Raw genomic sequence first — 17,919 nt, forward strand, 5'->3', positions numbered from 1 at the left:
GCGGGCGGGAGGGGAGCCGGGACAGCGGGCCGCAGGGAGGCGAGCGTGGGGCGGGGCCGCAGGGAGGCAGGGAGCTTCCGGGACTCGGGATCATGTTCTTTAACAACTAATTCCCTTATTTAGCCCCTGACACCCTCTATGGCTGGGACTTGAATTTTCGCTGTAATTCAGCCCGTCTTTCAGCCAGTCTTATAATGAGGCCTTCGGTTTGATTTTCTGGAACTTGAGCCGTGTGGCTGATGAAGAGAAGATTCTCTTTCTGGGCACAATTCTCACAATTGGTGAATCAGGATAATCAAGTACATTTGTCTCCTTAAGTTTGTAAAGTAGTCCACCAATTCATGACTCCAGGAAGGAGAAAAGCAGTAGGCACAGCCCAGGTTGGACTGTTGTTTCTTGGCTTTTGAAGCATAGTGGGCAGCAGTCATTCGTGCGGTGTGCATACATACAGGCAGGCAAACCATATACATAGAAAACAAAAATTAAAAATTAAAAACAAATCAACAAAAATGGGTATACTTCCAGCCGACGGTCCAGTGTGGATAAGGGAACTCTCAGAAGGCTTCATCCTTAGATGAAGAACTACAGGCAATTAATACCAGCTAAGGGAGAGAGAATCAGTCTTCTCCAGGAATGAACTCCCAACAGGCTATCCAATCCCAAGCAATCAGCCCTCACCACACCTACAAGCAACACTAAATGGATTCAGCAGTTGCGTGTGTGTGTGTGTGTGTGTGTATTTAATAATAATTAAGTTAGAGGTGGGGGACACATAGGAGGAGCTGAAGAGGGTGGGATAGAAACGACAAATTCAGTACTCACCTATAAAACCCTCAAGAATTAAAAAAATAAATCAGTTTATTTAGAAGCAACATCCGGCAGGTGGCGATGTTAGGCTGGGAAAAGGCTTCTGGTTCTGACATAGCCAAGTCCAAACTAGTGCGTTCCTCCTCCGTTCCTCCTCACTGCTGGGATTTCTACAGGGTTCTACTCCATTTGTTTCAGTTGGACCACCAGGGAGGAGGGGGCCGTGGGGACTGGCAGAGGAGCAAGTTACATGTGACACTGTTAATTCTTTGTATGTGGTGGTCCCTGAATGGGGGAACGTCACTGAGAGTTGTGAGCGGGTGGTGTGGGGCCGTAACACAGCCCCTATATACATTCAGATCTGGAGGCCACATTACACTGGGACACCGCTCGGCTGTCAGCTTCCCTTCCCCGTTACAGAGCATGCTCCAAAAACAGCCATCGCAGGAGCTGAGGGTGTCTGTCAGCTACAGGTAGTTGGAGACCCTGGGAGAGAGAAGAGTCTAGCTGCAGGGAGGAGGTGAGTCAGCCCTGCTCCAGGGCCTGCACACTGACAGCTCCTCTGCAGTGGTTGGCCTAAGAACAATTGGCCTGCACCAGCTCAGTGTTTGTCTAACTAGTACCCTTAAGGACAGAGAACAGGCTTGACTGTTCTACGCCTAGTACATTCCTCATGCTATGGATTTTCCAAATGCAACAGAAGCCCACTTGTGCCTGGTACCATGCAGGCCCGTGTTAGCCCTGTGGAGCTGGTAGCATGGAGGACTGACACAAAGCTGCCTGTGTGCATCTTTGCCTCTGCCTGCAGTGTGCTGGCATGCCTGCATGCCTGCGACAGGGACAGTGTAACTATCTTGTAAAGACAAATGAAGTCCTAGACCGGAGGGCTTTGACAGGAACAACAAGATACTGAAGATTTTCCAGAAAGGAAACTGAGTCAGAAAGAATGTAGCCGTGGAAGTTTACCAATCCTGGGGTACAGTAGAGAATGTTCTCACCCAGGTGAGAGGGACGAGGTGAAGAATGAAGGGAACTGTGAAATTCCAAGGTCCTGTTACTGTTTAGAGCAGTAGTTCTCAACCTGTGGGGCCTGACCCCAGGGTTGAATGGCCCTTCTACAGTGGTCACCTAAGACATTGGAAAACACATTATTTCTGGTGGTCTTAGGAACTAGGACTCCTCCAGGCAGGTCCGCCCATTTGCAGATATGCCCACATAGGAGTATCCAGAACTAAAAGGGGTGCAGATTTTTTTTAAATGGCATGCAGCAGTTTTGTGGCTCTAGCTGAAAGGTAGTGTGGTCCTGGCTGCTGAGTCATAGAGCGACTGAACATCAAGTAAATCGTACCCAAAATAGGAACCTTGATCTCTAACTGAGAGTTTGCATGGACTACAGACATTGAAAAACCTTTTGCTTGAGCGATGCGTAGTTACTGTGTTGTTCAAATGTAAGAGCAAACAAAGTTCTGCCCGGAGGTATGGAGCCAGCACAGCCAGACACTGAGAGACAAGGAGCACAGTGCTAGCTGCAAAGGGTGGAGAAGGTGGCAGAGACTGACAGCCGTGTCCAGAGCAGAAAGCTTCAGGAGCTGGGTTCTCGACCTCAGCGGCAGAGCTGTCAGTGTGCAGGCCCTGGAGCAAGGGCTGACTCACCTCCTCCCTGCAGCTAGACTCTTCTCTCTCCCAGGGTCTCCACCTCCTGGATGAGGGACAGCGTGGCCTGGACCTCTTGTGCTATTACTACCTGTAGCTGACAGACACCCTCAGCTCCTGCAATGGCTGTTTTTGGAGCATGCTCTGTAACGGGGAAGGGAAGCTGAAGGCAGCGAGAGGGGCCTGCCGGCAATCTATGTAATGTGACCTCTGGATCTCAATGTATATGGAACTGTGTTTCACAGCAGTCTTAAAACAGATAAGCAGGCATACAAGGAGTCCAAAATGAGTTTCTTCCAGCCATTTTCTTTGTGTTGTTCTGTTCACGCCTGTGTATTCATTTTTGAACCTGTTCATAAGCTGACGTCTCTCATGCAAGATAGGCCCTTGTGCAAGAAGCACCCAGTGAAACAAGGGGCTAGGAGGTGCCAAAAGCCTGACTAACAACCCTGAAGAATAGTTCCTTCAGAAGTCTGGCCACCAGCCAGTTTGTCAACGCTCATCAATTATAAGCAGAATCGAGTGGTGCCACAAGAGCCATCTTCTTTACGAGCTGATGTAGGGCTCCATGCCCAGTGCTGAGGAAAGACACACTGAAAAACTGCCTGCTCCTAAAATAACAACTGTCACAAAAGACAGTTCAGGTGAGAGCCCCTTTTATCTTGTAGAAACCGCATCTACAGGTCTTGATGAGGCTTAGGAACCGACAAGGCAACAGAAGCTAAAGAGAAGATGTAGTAACTAGCCCTGGCGCAAGGCTGAGATGAGAGGAGGCTGGAGGAGCTGAGCACAGGGACAGCCTTTCCTGATGAAATTATGTCAGCCTCACCCCCACTGGTCCCAACTCCTACCATAGTTTAATGTTAGGTTTCAAGGTTTCACTCTTTGGAGACAAACTAACAGTAATAATTTTAAAATAACTGAACTTCAGTAAGTCTCAGGTTTTAATTCCTAAGAGCTCAGGCAACAGGTTCTCTAGGACTGAAAAAATAACGAAGATGAGCCTAGCTGTTGTGGAACATTAATTTACGATGTGTTACATTCTTTTATGCTGTGGGACATTTGTTTAGTGATGCAAATATATATTCCATTCCTTTACGTTGCATTTGTTTAACTTTGTGAAGCTGTGTCACTTTGCCTGTCTAAAACAGAGCTGAACGGCCTATAGCCTGGCAGGAGAGGGACAGGTGGGGCTGGCAGACAGAGAGAATAGATAGGAGAAACCTGGGGAGAGGAAGATTGAAGATCCAGAAAAGGGGTCAGTCACCCACCCATGGAGTCAGACATGCAATAAGAAGGAGAATAAAGATAGACAGAAATAGAGAAAGGTAAAAGCCCAGAGGCAAAAGGCAGACGGGCTAATTTAAGAAAAGCTGGCAAGAACAAGCCAAGCTAAGGCCGGGCTTTTTTATAAGTAGTAACAAGTCTCTGTGTTAGTTATATACTTATATACTTGTCTGGGAGCGAAGGGCCAAAGGGAAAGCAACCACAGCTAGTGTCTGCAATCAACACTGAAAGGAGGGACTCGGCACGGGGCACCTGAAGTTGTTTCAAGATCCTCACAATGATGCTAAGACCAGTGGCGGAGCCAGTTAGCAGTACCAGCTAGTGGCCTGGAACTGATGCACGTACCCTGAGAGTGCAACGCCAAGGGCTGTGCTCACCGGAAGCCAGAGAGGAGGTGGTGAGAAGCACGACATTTTATTCACATGGCATACATTTCTTCCTCCCAATTTCACAAAACAGATATTGAGGTTCTATATTACTTTTTCTCTGTGTTTCTATTATTTCAAGAAAATAATTACATTTTCCTCATGAAGCTAGAGAAATGAAAATGAACACTAAATTTATAATTTTAATACATTGTTAATAATGAAATCAGGTTTATCTAATTCCATAACTTTAATACATTGTCATAGAGCAAAATCAAATTTATCTTTGGGGTATACAATGTTCAGCAAATGGGCTACCGTAAAAATATTAGGCACTAATCAATTATAATGGCAGAACCAAATAAATACCATCATATTGGAGGGTATTTAATATAAAGCAAAATTTGCTTCCTAATTAGTTTAAAATGAAGTTTATGATTTAATGAGACAAAATGGAAATAGTTTAAGTAATAAATGTTTAATCAAAGAATTTTACATATTATTAACAGCATTCATTTGGCCAAACATCTACAGGTCTGTAGACTCCTACTGTATATAAAGTGGGAATGTATCAAGTATAGACTATGAAAGTGCAAACAACAAGTCAAGGTTAGATTAACTTTTTTTTTTTACATTATAAAATTAACTTGTTTACAAAATAGGCTTTGCCAAACTTTATTACTGAATTGGAAAGTCAATGACTGTGTTGTTTTTAAAATATGTACCAAGGAAATACAAACTGGAAAATGATAAGTTTTTCACACTCAGGAACCCAGCACATCACAACAGGCACCACACAAACAAGGAACAGAGGCCCAGCTCACATGGGTCTCCACAGGCACCCCTGCTCTCCACAGGCACCCCTGCTCTCCACAGGCACCCCTGCTCTCCACAGGCACCCCTGCTCTCCACAGGCACCCCTGCTCTCCACAGGCACCCCTGCTCTCCACAGGCACCCCTTCACCACAGGCACCCCTGCTCTCCACAGGCACACCCCTTCACCACAGGCACCCCTTCACCACAGGCACGCCTGCTCTCCACAGGCACCCCTGCTCTCCACAGGCACCCCTTCACCACAGGCACGCCTGCTCTCCACAGGCACACCCCTCACCACAGGCACCCCTGCTCTCCACAGAGCACCCCTGCTCCTCATCATGGCTGTGCAAAATGCCTCTGGAGATGCAAGTGCTTTCTACTGGAAAAGTTAACACCCTGGTCTAGAAACTTTATGGTGTTCATATTTTTATTCCAAATAAAAAAAATCCTTTAATGGACTATTTCAGTTTAATATACAGTAATGCACTGTAGACAAAGTTAGCATCCCCCACTAACTTTAAAGGGGCTCATATCAATGTTGTGGTAAAACTGGTGAAATAAAAACTATTAGGAACTCTTGATATCCATGAACAATTACCAATTAAAGATTCAAGCACAATGTCTTGGCCATATGAAATCAAAGTGCATGAATATTTCAAAAACAAGATTTGAAAAAGAGGTAATGAAAACACTAAGTACGGATATCAGTATTAAAGACCATCTTTTCCCTGGCCTAGGCCTTCCCTGTACAAACTCAGAAGAGACATTTTGGTTTCTGGTGGCAATGGTAAAGCACTTCATGGAGTGCTCTGTGTGTCGATGTTGCTCATGTTACGCTAGCTTTAACAACAGTCAATGAGGAGCCATTCCTACAGCTTACTCTATTTATTCCACACTGTGCCTGTGTCTGGATCAGAGCGCAGACCAGTGTTTCTTCACAGTAGGACACTGATAGCTAGGAGGGTGGGTGTTCAGTACTGAACAGTGATCGGACAGCAGATGAGGACTGCGCAAGGGAACAGACACAGCAGCATTTGCTATCTAGGCAAACGAACTAAACACTTAGTTGCCATAGTTACTGTAAAGGCAAGGCCATGGGTGGTTTCATGGAGGTCTTTGCAATTCATAGCATAGTTACTTCAGAAGAGACATTGAAAGTTGAGTTACTGACTTACTTAACTGGCAACTATCCATTTAGGTTAGGCAAAGGCACAGTAACATGTTGCGTAGGATGTTGTATTGAATTCTTTAGGAACTGTGGGATTCACTGTAACTCATGAAAACTCCAGTTTTTCTATGTTATAAAACACCATTAAAAGTAATTGCACCCGTTAGTAATTAGAATGCACTGTAAAATTGTGAAAACAAAGAACTATGATTGCACTTCCAATAAAGTGTCTCTTAAATACAGCACCGCTGTTGCTAATCAACTGTATTTTAATATTAAAATAAACTGTTTTAACAGCAGCATTAGCTTTAGTTTACGTAAGCTACAGGCTACATTTATTTAAATGCAGTCTCCATGGCAACAAAAGCCCATTAACTTCTGGAACATCATTGCTACCGAGTGGCACCTTTCACTCCCGACAACGCCAACACTGCCCTGGAGCACACTAGGACGCTGCACACCTCAACGCCTCGGTAGTCAGCGCACGAGTCAGTTTGGCACAAGTGGACTGTGAAGAGACATGAGAAGAACCTTTGAATCGTGTGAAAGACAGACCATCGCACTGGGGCAGACGGGCACGAAGCAGTATGGACACCACAGCTCACACCGCAGGGACAAAGGGGAGGAGGCTCCAAAGGGAGTACACAGACACTGAGGACACACGCTGTCAGACCTGTCCAGCCCAGCTTCGAAGATGAGGAACAGTTCACCATTCGAAAAGGGGAAAGCCATCTAAGGGGTAAGGAGTGAGCCTCTGATAGACACTGTCAACTTAAACACTGCCAACTCCAGGCTAGACAGAGCACTGCATTCTCTCAGAATGTGGGTGTCAACTGTCTCTTCCACTGTCTTCTCCTGCTCTTGTCACTAGGAAAGGGATAAACTCAAAAGACATTCCCTGTAAGGTTAAAGCCGACACTGAAGCCATCATCTGAGCAAACTCCTTTGCAGTCAATCCTACCGTAAGTGGTTTACAACTGAGTTCAAATTGAGTGGATGCAGTCTGTATAAAGCATACTCCACCTAGCACACCCTGTACTGCGAGTCCCCTGGAGAGCAAACATGTGCAGGCCACACTAAATGGACTTCCTCGAGCCAGTCACTTGAGGTCTGAGGGTCTGACTGGCAGCCTCTGACCCGTCCCCTCTGCTGCCTGCCTCATTCCTACTGTCAGTAGCCTGAGACAACTCTTCCCTGGCCGGAACAGTCTCTTCCAGAGGGTCTTCTTCCACCTGGCTTCTTTCTCCTTCATGGACACCAGCATCTCTGGACACTGAGTCTTCTGGTGGCGTGAGTCCCACGTCCCTCACACCTTCCGCCTCAGCTCCGACACAGGGACACTGAGGCTCTGCACTCATCTCTGTGGCCGCTGCTGGAGGTATCAAGGCGATACTCTGGGGGTTCATGTCATGAAACCAAGCCATGATATTGCCAAGAAGGTTGTCATTGGCACTGGGGTCCTGGCCGGCTGAGTCAAGGTCACTGGAAGAGGGACAGAAATCACTTCTCGTCTCACTAAGAGGCCGTGAACTCAAAGTGTCAGCTGAAAACGGGTCACTGTCTGCTCCTAGTCTCATGAGGCTGTCACCAAGTTCCAGTAGCTCAGAGCTGCTCAGTGCAGCCCGGGGACTGTCTGTGCTCCTGGGCATAGAGTCCAGGCGGGAAGGTAAAGAAGTGCCTATGGCTCCTAGGGATGCTTCGTTATTAAGGAAGTCTCGGGTTTCTTCATCGATGGCCAGTCCAGACTCTTGCAGTGACAGCTGAATGGCAAGAAGTATATTGGGGTCATCTTCATCCAAGGAACTCAGAGCCTGAGGCAATGAAAAATGAATTCCTGTTAAAATGGGACTAAAGGAATCATTATTGAACCCAATCACACTTACCAGTTTCCTTTCTCAGATAATTAATACGTCTAATTCTACAAATTACATATTTAAATCTTACCATTTTCTTCTTGCCTTTGCTAAAGGGGAAAATAAACCTAACATAAACCTGAAATACAAGAACCCTTTTTTGTACCCTATCATTAAAACAAAACTACCATAGAAGGCAGAAAAAGGAAACCAGTAAAAGTAACCCCCCCAAACCACCGAGCAGAAAAGGAGCAAAAGCATGGCACCCAGCTGCCAGCAAGGCTACCTGAAGAGAGTCCTGGTTTGCAGAGCGGCTGGCAGGGCTGTAGTCTCGAAGGGAAGAGCTGTGCAGCACACTCATAGATGCAGAGCTTACCACGGATGCACCAGGCCTGCGGCTGCTGCCACCTTCTGGTAGATCTGCTTGAAAGCAATCGGCACCAGACAGTTTAGTGACAGGAAGACATGGTTGTCTGTCTCTTTCAGCGCTAGGGAAAACTCTGGTTCACATTCATGTCCCTTCATTTCCTGCATTCTCAGCGGGTTGCTTGGTCGGAAGCAGTAACAAACAGCCAATCTGATCACCTCAGATCTCAGCATTTTCAGGCTCTCACTTGTAGTCTCCTAGGACTTTCATTAATGCAGGTTCTACTGTCTAGTCCCTTCTCCTAAGTCACAATGAATGCCAGTATTTTTGTCTTCAGATCTCGTAATTAAAGAATTCTGGAATTACATAGTCTCAAGAACCAATCTGTGGTCCAACTGATCCTGATAGTACAGTCTAGGCATGTTTAATGAAAAATTTAACATCCAAAAAGTCAAAATTTAGAACAGTCCTGTTTTTAAGAATGCTTCTGGGAAAGCTAAGGCCCCAATCCCTTGGGACACTGGATTCTTTTCTTCGTTGCTTTCTGATCTGGTAGGATTCCTCTCAGCATGTTTAAGAGTCCAATTAAATGCAGAAAGAACATCTGAAGCATGTCATAATGGGATCAAGAGCTTCCACTTTCTAAGTGAGCACGCACAGTGCTCTACCAGCATGGCCTAACTGGACGCTCACTTTAGAATATGTAACTGAAGACAGAGATGATTAGTGCCTTGATTAAAGTCACAGCAGAGATGGGTGCGATAAACCTAGGATGTTCCTACTTCGGTCCTCAACTCTATGGCTTTCTTTATCCCAGGACAACAGAGGCATCTCTATATCTATAGTGAACCCAAATTACAAACTCACAAACACTGGCAACAGCCAGTTTCTTTTTAAAGATTTATTTATTTATTTATTATGTATACAGTATCCTGCCTGCATGTGTCCCTGTAGGCCAGACTGAGGGCACCAGATCTCATTACAGATGGTTGTGAGCCACCATGTGGGTGCTGGGAATTGAACTCAGGACCTCTGGAAGACCAGCCAGTGCTCTTAACCTCTGAGCCATCTCTCCAGCCCTCAACAGCCAGTTTTAAAAGCAAACTTCGGAGACTAACTGATACCCCGCAGCCCAGGAACTCACCGAAAGTGCTTTCGTTTGGCTCGTCGGGGTCAGTAGGGTTACTGAGCAGGCTGTGCACATCTCCTCGACGGCGCTGCTGTCTGTGCCTCCTCCGATACTGAAATTCAGCATATTCCTGCATAAACCAAAGGTTATAAAATACAGGAGAGCATGCAAATTGTAAAAATGCAAATAAAACAAAAAGCACACTTTCCTCCAGGAGAAAAAAAAAATGTGTGATTTTATACACATACTATAAAATCACTTGCTTTAGAAAAGGAAACTTTACGTTTAGCCAAGCTGAGGAAACAAAAAAGGCAGAAAGCGAAACGCAAAATTTCTGACAGTCACAGGTGCTTCTACTGGGAATACTTGTAAGCTCCGGAGCTAAGTAGCTGTTACTCCAAGGGTCCTGTTATCTAAGATTACAACTCATGTCACAATCATCTCACTAGCAGTGTGAGGCTCTCGGGGTGGGGAGGAGCCGGAGAGGGAAGGGCAGCCGAACAACAGCAGTAAACCCAGTTGATAGACGTACTGTCAAAGACTTGCCAGACAACTGTGACTGCTACATATCAACTCACAAGTCAAACGCCTAGCTTTTGCAACATAGGAGTATTGACTACTTAGCATTTAGAAGACAGACTAAAAAAGATGTCCACATGTTTGTTCTACATTTGTGGTAATAGTTTACAGTAGGTTTGTTACTACCAAAGGCTATGAACTAAGAGTATCTACTACAGATTTCAGAGACAGGGAAAGAGACAGTCAAAGAGAAGCCAGACTATATGGCAGCAGACTGTTGAGAATCATTGTTGAATCTCCCAAGATAAACATGAAGATCCTCAGGCTTATGATTATCCCGGTTACTTTAGAGTATTCAATGTGCTCATGGTTAAAGTATTAGGAGTAAGACAAACCAGGTTAGATATTTACTGATCTGGTCAAATCAATCTATCCTCTCTCTCTCTCCCCCACATCCATCCACCCCCCCAACCCCCCATCCATCCATCCTAACATAACCTATCTGTGTGGCTGGAATTGAATCTAGGGCCTGGGACATGCTAAGCAAACTGTCATTGAGTTCAGCCCTAGCCCATTCTTAAATTTATTTAAGCCTCATCAGTGTAACTTTAGATTGAAGTTGATGAGTGAAGTGGCGTGGTGGATCACACAGACCCTTTAACATTTCTTACTGAGCTGGGGCATCTCTTTCCTTGGGGACACATGCTCTCAGACTGGATGACTTACTGTCATGTCAACTTGGCTCACAGGATTAGTGCAGACACCACATTTTTCAGACAAAGATGGTGGGGAAGTTTTACCTCAACTAAAGGCTCCAACTTAAGAAAGACGTGCCTAACTTCTAGAAGACCCAATGCAGTGCAAAGTTATTCAGAGTAACATAAACTTCTACTCATCACAGAATACACACATTTGAAATTTGAGAAATAAAAAAACAAAACAATTGCCAAACAAACTTGTTCTATTTCTAATTATTCTCACAGAAAACCCTGAGTGGTATTCTGACAGGAGGCAACAAGTTCAAAATATTTTTATAAAAAACCCTGTCTGAAGATTGCCAAGGGATCCTCAGGTTTTTCAAGTGTGCCCAGAAAAAGACAGAATGTTCCAAATGGTGTGAGAGTGCCAAGGTCGAGAGAAGACAGCCCCATCAAAGCAAAGCCCGAGAGCCACACGTGGAAGGGCGAGGGGAGCTTTCTGCTTAAGATGGCGCTCTTTGCATTTGGCCCACTGCTTTTGTTTTTAAAGATGTATTTATTTATTTATTATGTATACAGTGTTCTGTCTGCATGTGTCCCTGCAGGCTAGAAGAGGGCACCAGATCTCTACAGATGGTTGTGAGCCACCACGTGATTGCTGGGAATTGAACACAGGACCTCTGGAAGAGCAGTCGGTGCTCTTCACCACTGAGCCATCTCTCCAGCCCTGGCCCACTGCTTTTAAAGCGATGTGAAACACGTATGCCTGCCACAGATGCAGCCAATCAGTTCAAAGAGACCATAGCAAAATTAACATTAATGATAAAATGTAAACTCAATCTTAAAATCTTTGGAATTTTATAATATGTCATTTCCTATAATGTATACTAAGGCAAAGGTTACTTGAGCTAATTAAACATACAAAAATCTGTTTCAATTTGTGCTAATTCTTTGAATAAGTTATACTCAACACTTTAAAAAATTATTTTTGTCAACACAATTATTTTGAGACAGGAGCATTACTAGGCAGTTGGTCCTGAGCTTGCTATATAGACCAGGCTGGTCTCAAACCTACAGTGCTCCCTGCCTCTGCTTTCCTAGTGCATGTCACTATGCCAGACATAAGAAAGAAATACAAAGATCCAGGACTCCTAAAGTCACTGCCAGAGTCAGAAACTGCAAGATGACATATAAATGACTGTCAACTGTAGAACGGTTTTATTTTTGTTGAGTTATGTTAAAGATCTAATGAATAAAGCTATTTTTTTTTTTTAGGTGGAAAAGTTCTATATCCCCCAAATTGTAATGATATGACACCAAATAGCAATCCCAGGATCAGGTAAATACAAGGATAATTTGTTTTACAAAGAATTAATTTATAATAAATATACTGCTAGTTATTACATATTCGATTTTACAGCTTAAGTGTATTTAACATTGTCGTATGTGCTCAAAGCACAAATTCATGTCACTATTTTCTTGCATCTGTCTAGATAAAAAGCTTCCAGGTGGCTGCAAATGTCCTCAACAGCATTGATGAGAGCATCTGGTTTACACAAGCCATGGTCATTTCTGGATAGGAATCACTTTCATGGTCTTTCAAAAAACTAATGACAACCAAGATCAGCAAGTCTCACCATTTGTCCTCCTCTTTCAAGAATTAAATTCAAGGACTATCACATGACAAAAGATTTTATAAAGCGCAAAGGCAACAGAAATTGTTAGAACTATTTAAAATCAGATACAAGGGTGGCAGTGCCAATATAAATATGAGAAAACAGCTACCCGACCAAGATTTTCACTAGGTCTTATTGTTATTTACAGTATCAACTGTTCTACAATTTTCATCTTTTAAATGGTTCGTCAAGCCAGGTGTGTGTGAGGGCACACCTTTAATTCCAGCGCTCAGGAGGCACAGGTATAGGTGGATCTCTGAGTTCATAGGCCAGCCTGGCCTACCGAGCAAGTTCCCGGATAGCCAGGGCTACAGAGATCCCCCCCCCCCCACCCTGAACCACCAAAAAGAGAAAGAAAGGTTAATTACTAAGAAATGAAGCAGTCTGGAGTCTCAAAGGCAGCTGAAGCAGAAAAAAATATCTCTGGACAGACCTTACTCCTCTGAGGCTTCTTTCTGCCTTGGCAAATGATGGCAAATGATTTGTCTCAGGCTGCAGCAGTGACCTCAAGAAACTGTTCATTTAACTTCTCCATATATTTAGACTAAAAAAACCATCACAACTACACATTTCTTCTGTTCTTTTTTTTTTTGTTTTGTATTGTTTTTTGAGACAGGGTTTCCTCTGTGTATCCCTGGCTGTTATGGAACTTGCTCTGTAGACCAGGCTGGCCTCAAACACACGGAGATTTGCCTGCCTCTGCCTCATGAGTGCTGGGATTAAATGTGTGTGTCACCACCATCTGGCCACAATTACACATTTCTAATAAATAATATTTACATCTCTATTAACAAACTAGAAGATGTTCCAAATACTTTTGCTGTAAATTTGACTAAATCCTATTTAGTAATTAATAGCAGAGAAAGGGGAATGTACTGTTAGATTCCAGTATGAGAAAAGAGCTGAATGCAGGCTCTGCCAAGGCATTTCTGCTACAAAGAAAGAGAAAGTATTATTGATCTCAGAGGATTCAGAATAGATGAGGGTGCAAAGGCAAGCAGAGTTGCATGAAGAAAACCATGAAGATAACCCAAAACTCCAGAAAGACAATTACCTCAGGTGATGCAAATCCTAAATATTCCCAATCCCATGTTCCACCGGCAAAGCTACAAAGAAATCAGACACACTGTTTGATTCATTATTAGTACTGCACATATACAACCAGACCCTTACCCTTTGAACATTACCTTTAAAATGCTTATCTGCTTATCACTTGCCAAACCAATGCAAATCCAACTATTAAAATATAATTACTTCCATTATTTTCTCAAATCCTAAGTTGCTTTACACTTGTGCAAAATGATGGAGAAAATAAAAATAACCATGTTATGTAAAGGTATTCTGACTGCTTTCATTTTCATTCCGTAAGTATAGAAGACACTTACCCATAAATATCTATAGAAAAATGAGGACAGATGACTTCCTAGTACTATAATTGTAAGAAAAATGCTTCAATTTATAGTGGCAGAAGCAGTAGAAGTATGATGGGAAATAAAATAACCAAACCAACTTCTCTCTCTCTCTCTGTTTTGTTTTTCGAGACAGGGCTTCTTTGTGTAGCTTTGCACCTTTCCTGGATCTTGCTTTGTAGACCAGCCTCGAACTCACAGAGATCCACCTTCCTCTGCCTCCCAAGTGCTGGGATTAAAGGTGTGCGCCACCAACGCCCAGCTCCAACTTCTCTTTCAGGGATGAATTCAAAAAGAATTTAAGGTATTTTTATCAGCTATCCATATTGTAGACATAAGGAACTCCCCAAACTACGACTGCTAGGTCGACTAACAAAAGTCCTGGCCCTGGGGGCTCAAGCTGGCAAGGCCTCTCTAGTGTACAAGTGGTACCTGCGCCTGGGGGCATCTGGTGAGTCTGCAGGAGCAACTCCACGAGCTACAGAGGCCAGGAACTCTTGCCTTTTCTGCTGCACAAGGCATGCTGCTCTGATGATCTTGTGGCGGGGAGTACGGAGATAAGGCCTATTGACTTTTTGGGCAAGGTCTTCTGTGACCATCTCTAGGTCTGTCTATAGAGAGAAGGTGAGACAAGAGACACACAGCCCAACGGCTCAGTCAACAGACTCAAAGCACATCTGGTTTCTCAGCCAATCAAATCCTTTTGAAGTCAGAATTTAAATTTTGAAACAATCTTCCATTTAACATGCTTTCTATTTTGTATGTTTTTCAGGTTATGAAAGGATATTTTAAGTTATCACAAATGCAAGAGACAGCATCCATTCGATAGGCACTTGGTGCAACTCCCCAGGTAAGGGGGTAAGTCACCATTTAGAAGATTTGTACAGTACAGTCAGGGCACTGCATACAAGAGTGCACAGCCACTGTGATCCAAATGATGCATGATGCTGAAGGAATCTAAGGCAAGGCTGCAAGACTACCATGGGTGGCCTTGAAAGAAATGTAGCATATAACTCAGTGAAGGGCAGCTTAAAAGCACAGAATGAGGGCTGGAGAAATGGCTCAGAGGTTAAGAACACTGGCTGCTCTTCCAAAGGTCCTGAGTTCAATTCCCAGCAACCACATGGTGGCTCAGAACCATCCATAATGAGATCTGGTGCCCTCTTCTGGCCTGCAGGCAGAACACTATATACATAATAAAAAAATAAATCTTTAAAAAAAAAAAAAAAAAAAAAAGCACAGAATGAAAATCACCAGAAAATTGTGGTGGCTTCCAACTAGGAGGATGATGCAATGGGTTTGGTGAGGTATAGTGACTGGCTGAGGAGTTTTTGTTCTAAATATGTAACTTTCTGAGTTGTACTTTTGAAATGAAATGGCAAAGATTAACCTTCTATTCAAGTATGCAATGTAGTTTGTTTCATCTCTAAAGATAAAAATCTCTATTTTTATATAAGAAATAGGCCCCATTCTATCTTGCACAGTTTGAAATAAACTCATGCTGTAGAAATGTTACACAGCTAAGAACTCATTTGAACTCAAACTGACAAATTTAAACACAAAGAAAATTTAGTTCATTAGGGTAATCTCCCCTTTGTTTAAAGCCATTTAAAGATAAAACAAAACTGTTTTATTCCTTACACTTATAGTCCAAACAATTTAAGATGGCATCTTACTTGCATGAGTTCAAAAATTTCTTTCTTTGTGCTTTTAGGTTCTAAGAAGAATCCGTATGGATAAGAACACTTGAGGATGCGTCGGGTCTTCAGGAGAACGTGTACTGCATCTTCAATGAATGTGGTGTCTGGACAGCCTCCTTCAGCTGCAAAGTGATTGGATATAGTGACGCTTCTGCAAATACAGAACTGGACTAAACTACAAATCCAGATAAGTATTCCCGCGTGGAAGGCACAGGCCCCTGCAGCCCAGGAGCTGTGAATATACATGTTTTCCTGGACTCTATTCTTCCAATATGACCAGGAGACAGTACAGCTTTGGGTCTACCCAAAGGTGCTTGCTTCATAAAAATAGTCAGATTATCCCTGACAGGAACTTTGCTGCTGAAGAATTTGTACAAATGCCTTTGTTAAGTTGCTGCATAAAAATAAACAAACAGATAAACAAATAAATAAATGAATAATTCCTCTGCAAAAGCAACACCGCAAGGAAAAAGATAAATGTTGAGGAACTGGCTAACTAAAGCTAAAGCCATCAGGGACTACAAAAGGGATGAAGAGCAGGGAAGAGGGGGGAAGAAACTGTCCTCATAGGATAACACCAAGCGATCATCACAACATTCTTCTATTTTTAAACTATAAATTAAAAGAAATTAAGCTGTGGAATCTCAATTGAAGTATTGCTGGAAATCAAATTCAGCATACCATCAGGAACATACTACAATATGTACACACTAACATGAAACACCCAAATATATCTGCATACGTGTTGTGGAGTATTTGTTTAACTAGCAAGATGTGTTACATTTGTTTACGCTGCATTTGGTTAATGATGTAAAGATGTGTTGTTTTGCCTGCCTAAAGCACCTGATTGGTCTACTAAAAGCTGAATGGCCAATAGCTAGGCAGCAGAGGGCTAGGTGGGGCTAGTGGGCAGGAAGAGTAAGTATGAGGAGGAATCTAGGCTTGACAGAAAAAAAGAAGAGAATGAGGGAGAAAGAGAGGGAGAGATGCAGGCGACCACCCAGCCAGGTAGCCGACAGCCAGCCAGACACCAAGTAGGACATTCAGAAAAAAGAGAAAGGTAAAAAGCCCCGAGGCAAGATGTAGATAAACAGATTAATTTAAATTTTAAGAGTTAGTGGGACAAGCATAAGATAAGGCCAAGCATTCATAGTTAATAAGTCTCTGTGTCATGACTTGGGAACTGATTGGTGGCCAAGAGAAAGCCCGTGACACATACACCACGTCTGTAGGTAGTATCTGTACCAATATAAAAAGCAAAGGGCAGTGGACACCACTTGCCCTTCACTATAATACAAATGAAGTGTCTAAGATGCAGACTGTTCTACTTTCCAGTTGTTACAGCTTTTCATTTTCAGCTTTACCATGCTGTCTGGAATCTCTAATATGAAAAAAACCAACAGTCTGCACTTCCTGTTCATTGTGTGTCAGACACGGTTCTAAACACAGGGAAATGAGCACCTGTGAGACTTTTTCCTTCCAGCCTCATGGGCACATTTCCAGAGTTTGTATTAGTACAGTAGAATCATATGACTTCTCAAGTTTACAGACTAATAATTAACAAGGATACCAGGCCAGTAGTGACACTTGCCTCCACTCTAATTTATTTAACTTTTTTATTGTCTTACTAGAAAACTATTTCACAAACGATTATGGGTGCAAATTACTTTATGAACTGAGACAAATGTCAGAGATCATAGTTTTATGTTTGAAATGTGCTTTTCATATATAAACTATGAGTGCCTCAAAAATAAGCATACGAGAACTTATGTTCTGTGTAGTCAGTGTGGATACTGTGTCCTAATGATGAGCAACACTCCATCCATATTTAGGAATTATTTTCCCTCTAACCTTCAATTTGGAACTCACAAGTTAGGTCCCCTCAAGGCTTTGCTTCTTGGGCTCAATTCTCCCCAAGGTCTATTTGATGTCTGAAGTAGCTCTGGGTACTCAGTTATGTGACGACTGGGCAACATGTACACCTTGCTCCTCTTGGAAGACCTTGAGGACCCATTCACTTTCCCCAACACTAGAGCACAGTGGAGGCACAGAGGATGCAGAACTGTGGTATGGTTGTGGTTTTTGTCTGCTAACAGCAAAGGCTGTGTTAGGAAGAACCTGGTGGATACTAATCACATACTAGCATGTAACCAGGGCTTTAGAGAACTTAGGACAGCGTGGGAAGCAGCTCATGGATCTACTGTCCTCCTTTAGGGACCTGCCCATCTACCATTACCACAGAACTGACTTAGGAGCGTCCCCCACCCCAACACATGTACAATATAGGACTTACTTTCTTTGAGGGCTCTACTCAATTGTTCCATCTTTTCTTTGGCTGTTTTAAGAAGGCGTTGTTCTAACTAAAGGAACAGAAACAAATACTTTAAATAATGTTTATTTATTTATTTAAAAGGCAGGGTCTCACTGTGTAGTACTTGATGCTCTGGAACTCTGCTCTGTAGACCAGGCTGA

The 17,919-nt window shown here is 43.3% G+C and overlaps 1 protein-coding gene across 1 annotated transcript in view; it reads right to left on the minus strand.

Moving 5' to 3' along the window:
* Window positions 1-4,571: 4,571 nt before the first annotated feature.
* Window positions 4,572-17,919, minus strand: part of Ankib1 (ankyrin repeat and IBR domain containing 1) — a 106,870-nt gene continuing 93,522 nt past the window's right edge. The window contains 8 exon segments of the mRNA XM_036180574.1: window positions 4,572-7,214; window positions 7,217-7,907; window positions 8,236-8,369; window positions 9,461-9,575; window positions 13,393-13,444; window positions 14,180-14,358; window positions 15,424-15,569; window positions 17,741-17,807. Coding sequence (XP_036036467.1) covers window positions 7,120-7,214; window positions 7,217-7,907; window positions 8,236-8,369; window positions 9,461-9,575; window positions 13,393-13,444; window positions 14,180-14,358; window positions 15,424-15,569; window positions 17,741-17,807 — 1,479 coding nt within the window. The 3' untranslated portion in view covers window positions 4,572-7,119.

Source organism: Onychomys torridus, chromosome 3 (genome assembly GCF_903995425.1).
Source record: "Onychomys torridus chromosome 3, mOncTor1.1, whole genome shotgun sequence".
NCBI classification, from domain to species: Eukaryota; Metazoa; Chordata; class Mammalia; order Rodentia; family Cricetidae; genus Onychomys; species Onychomys torridus.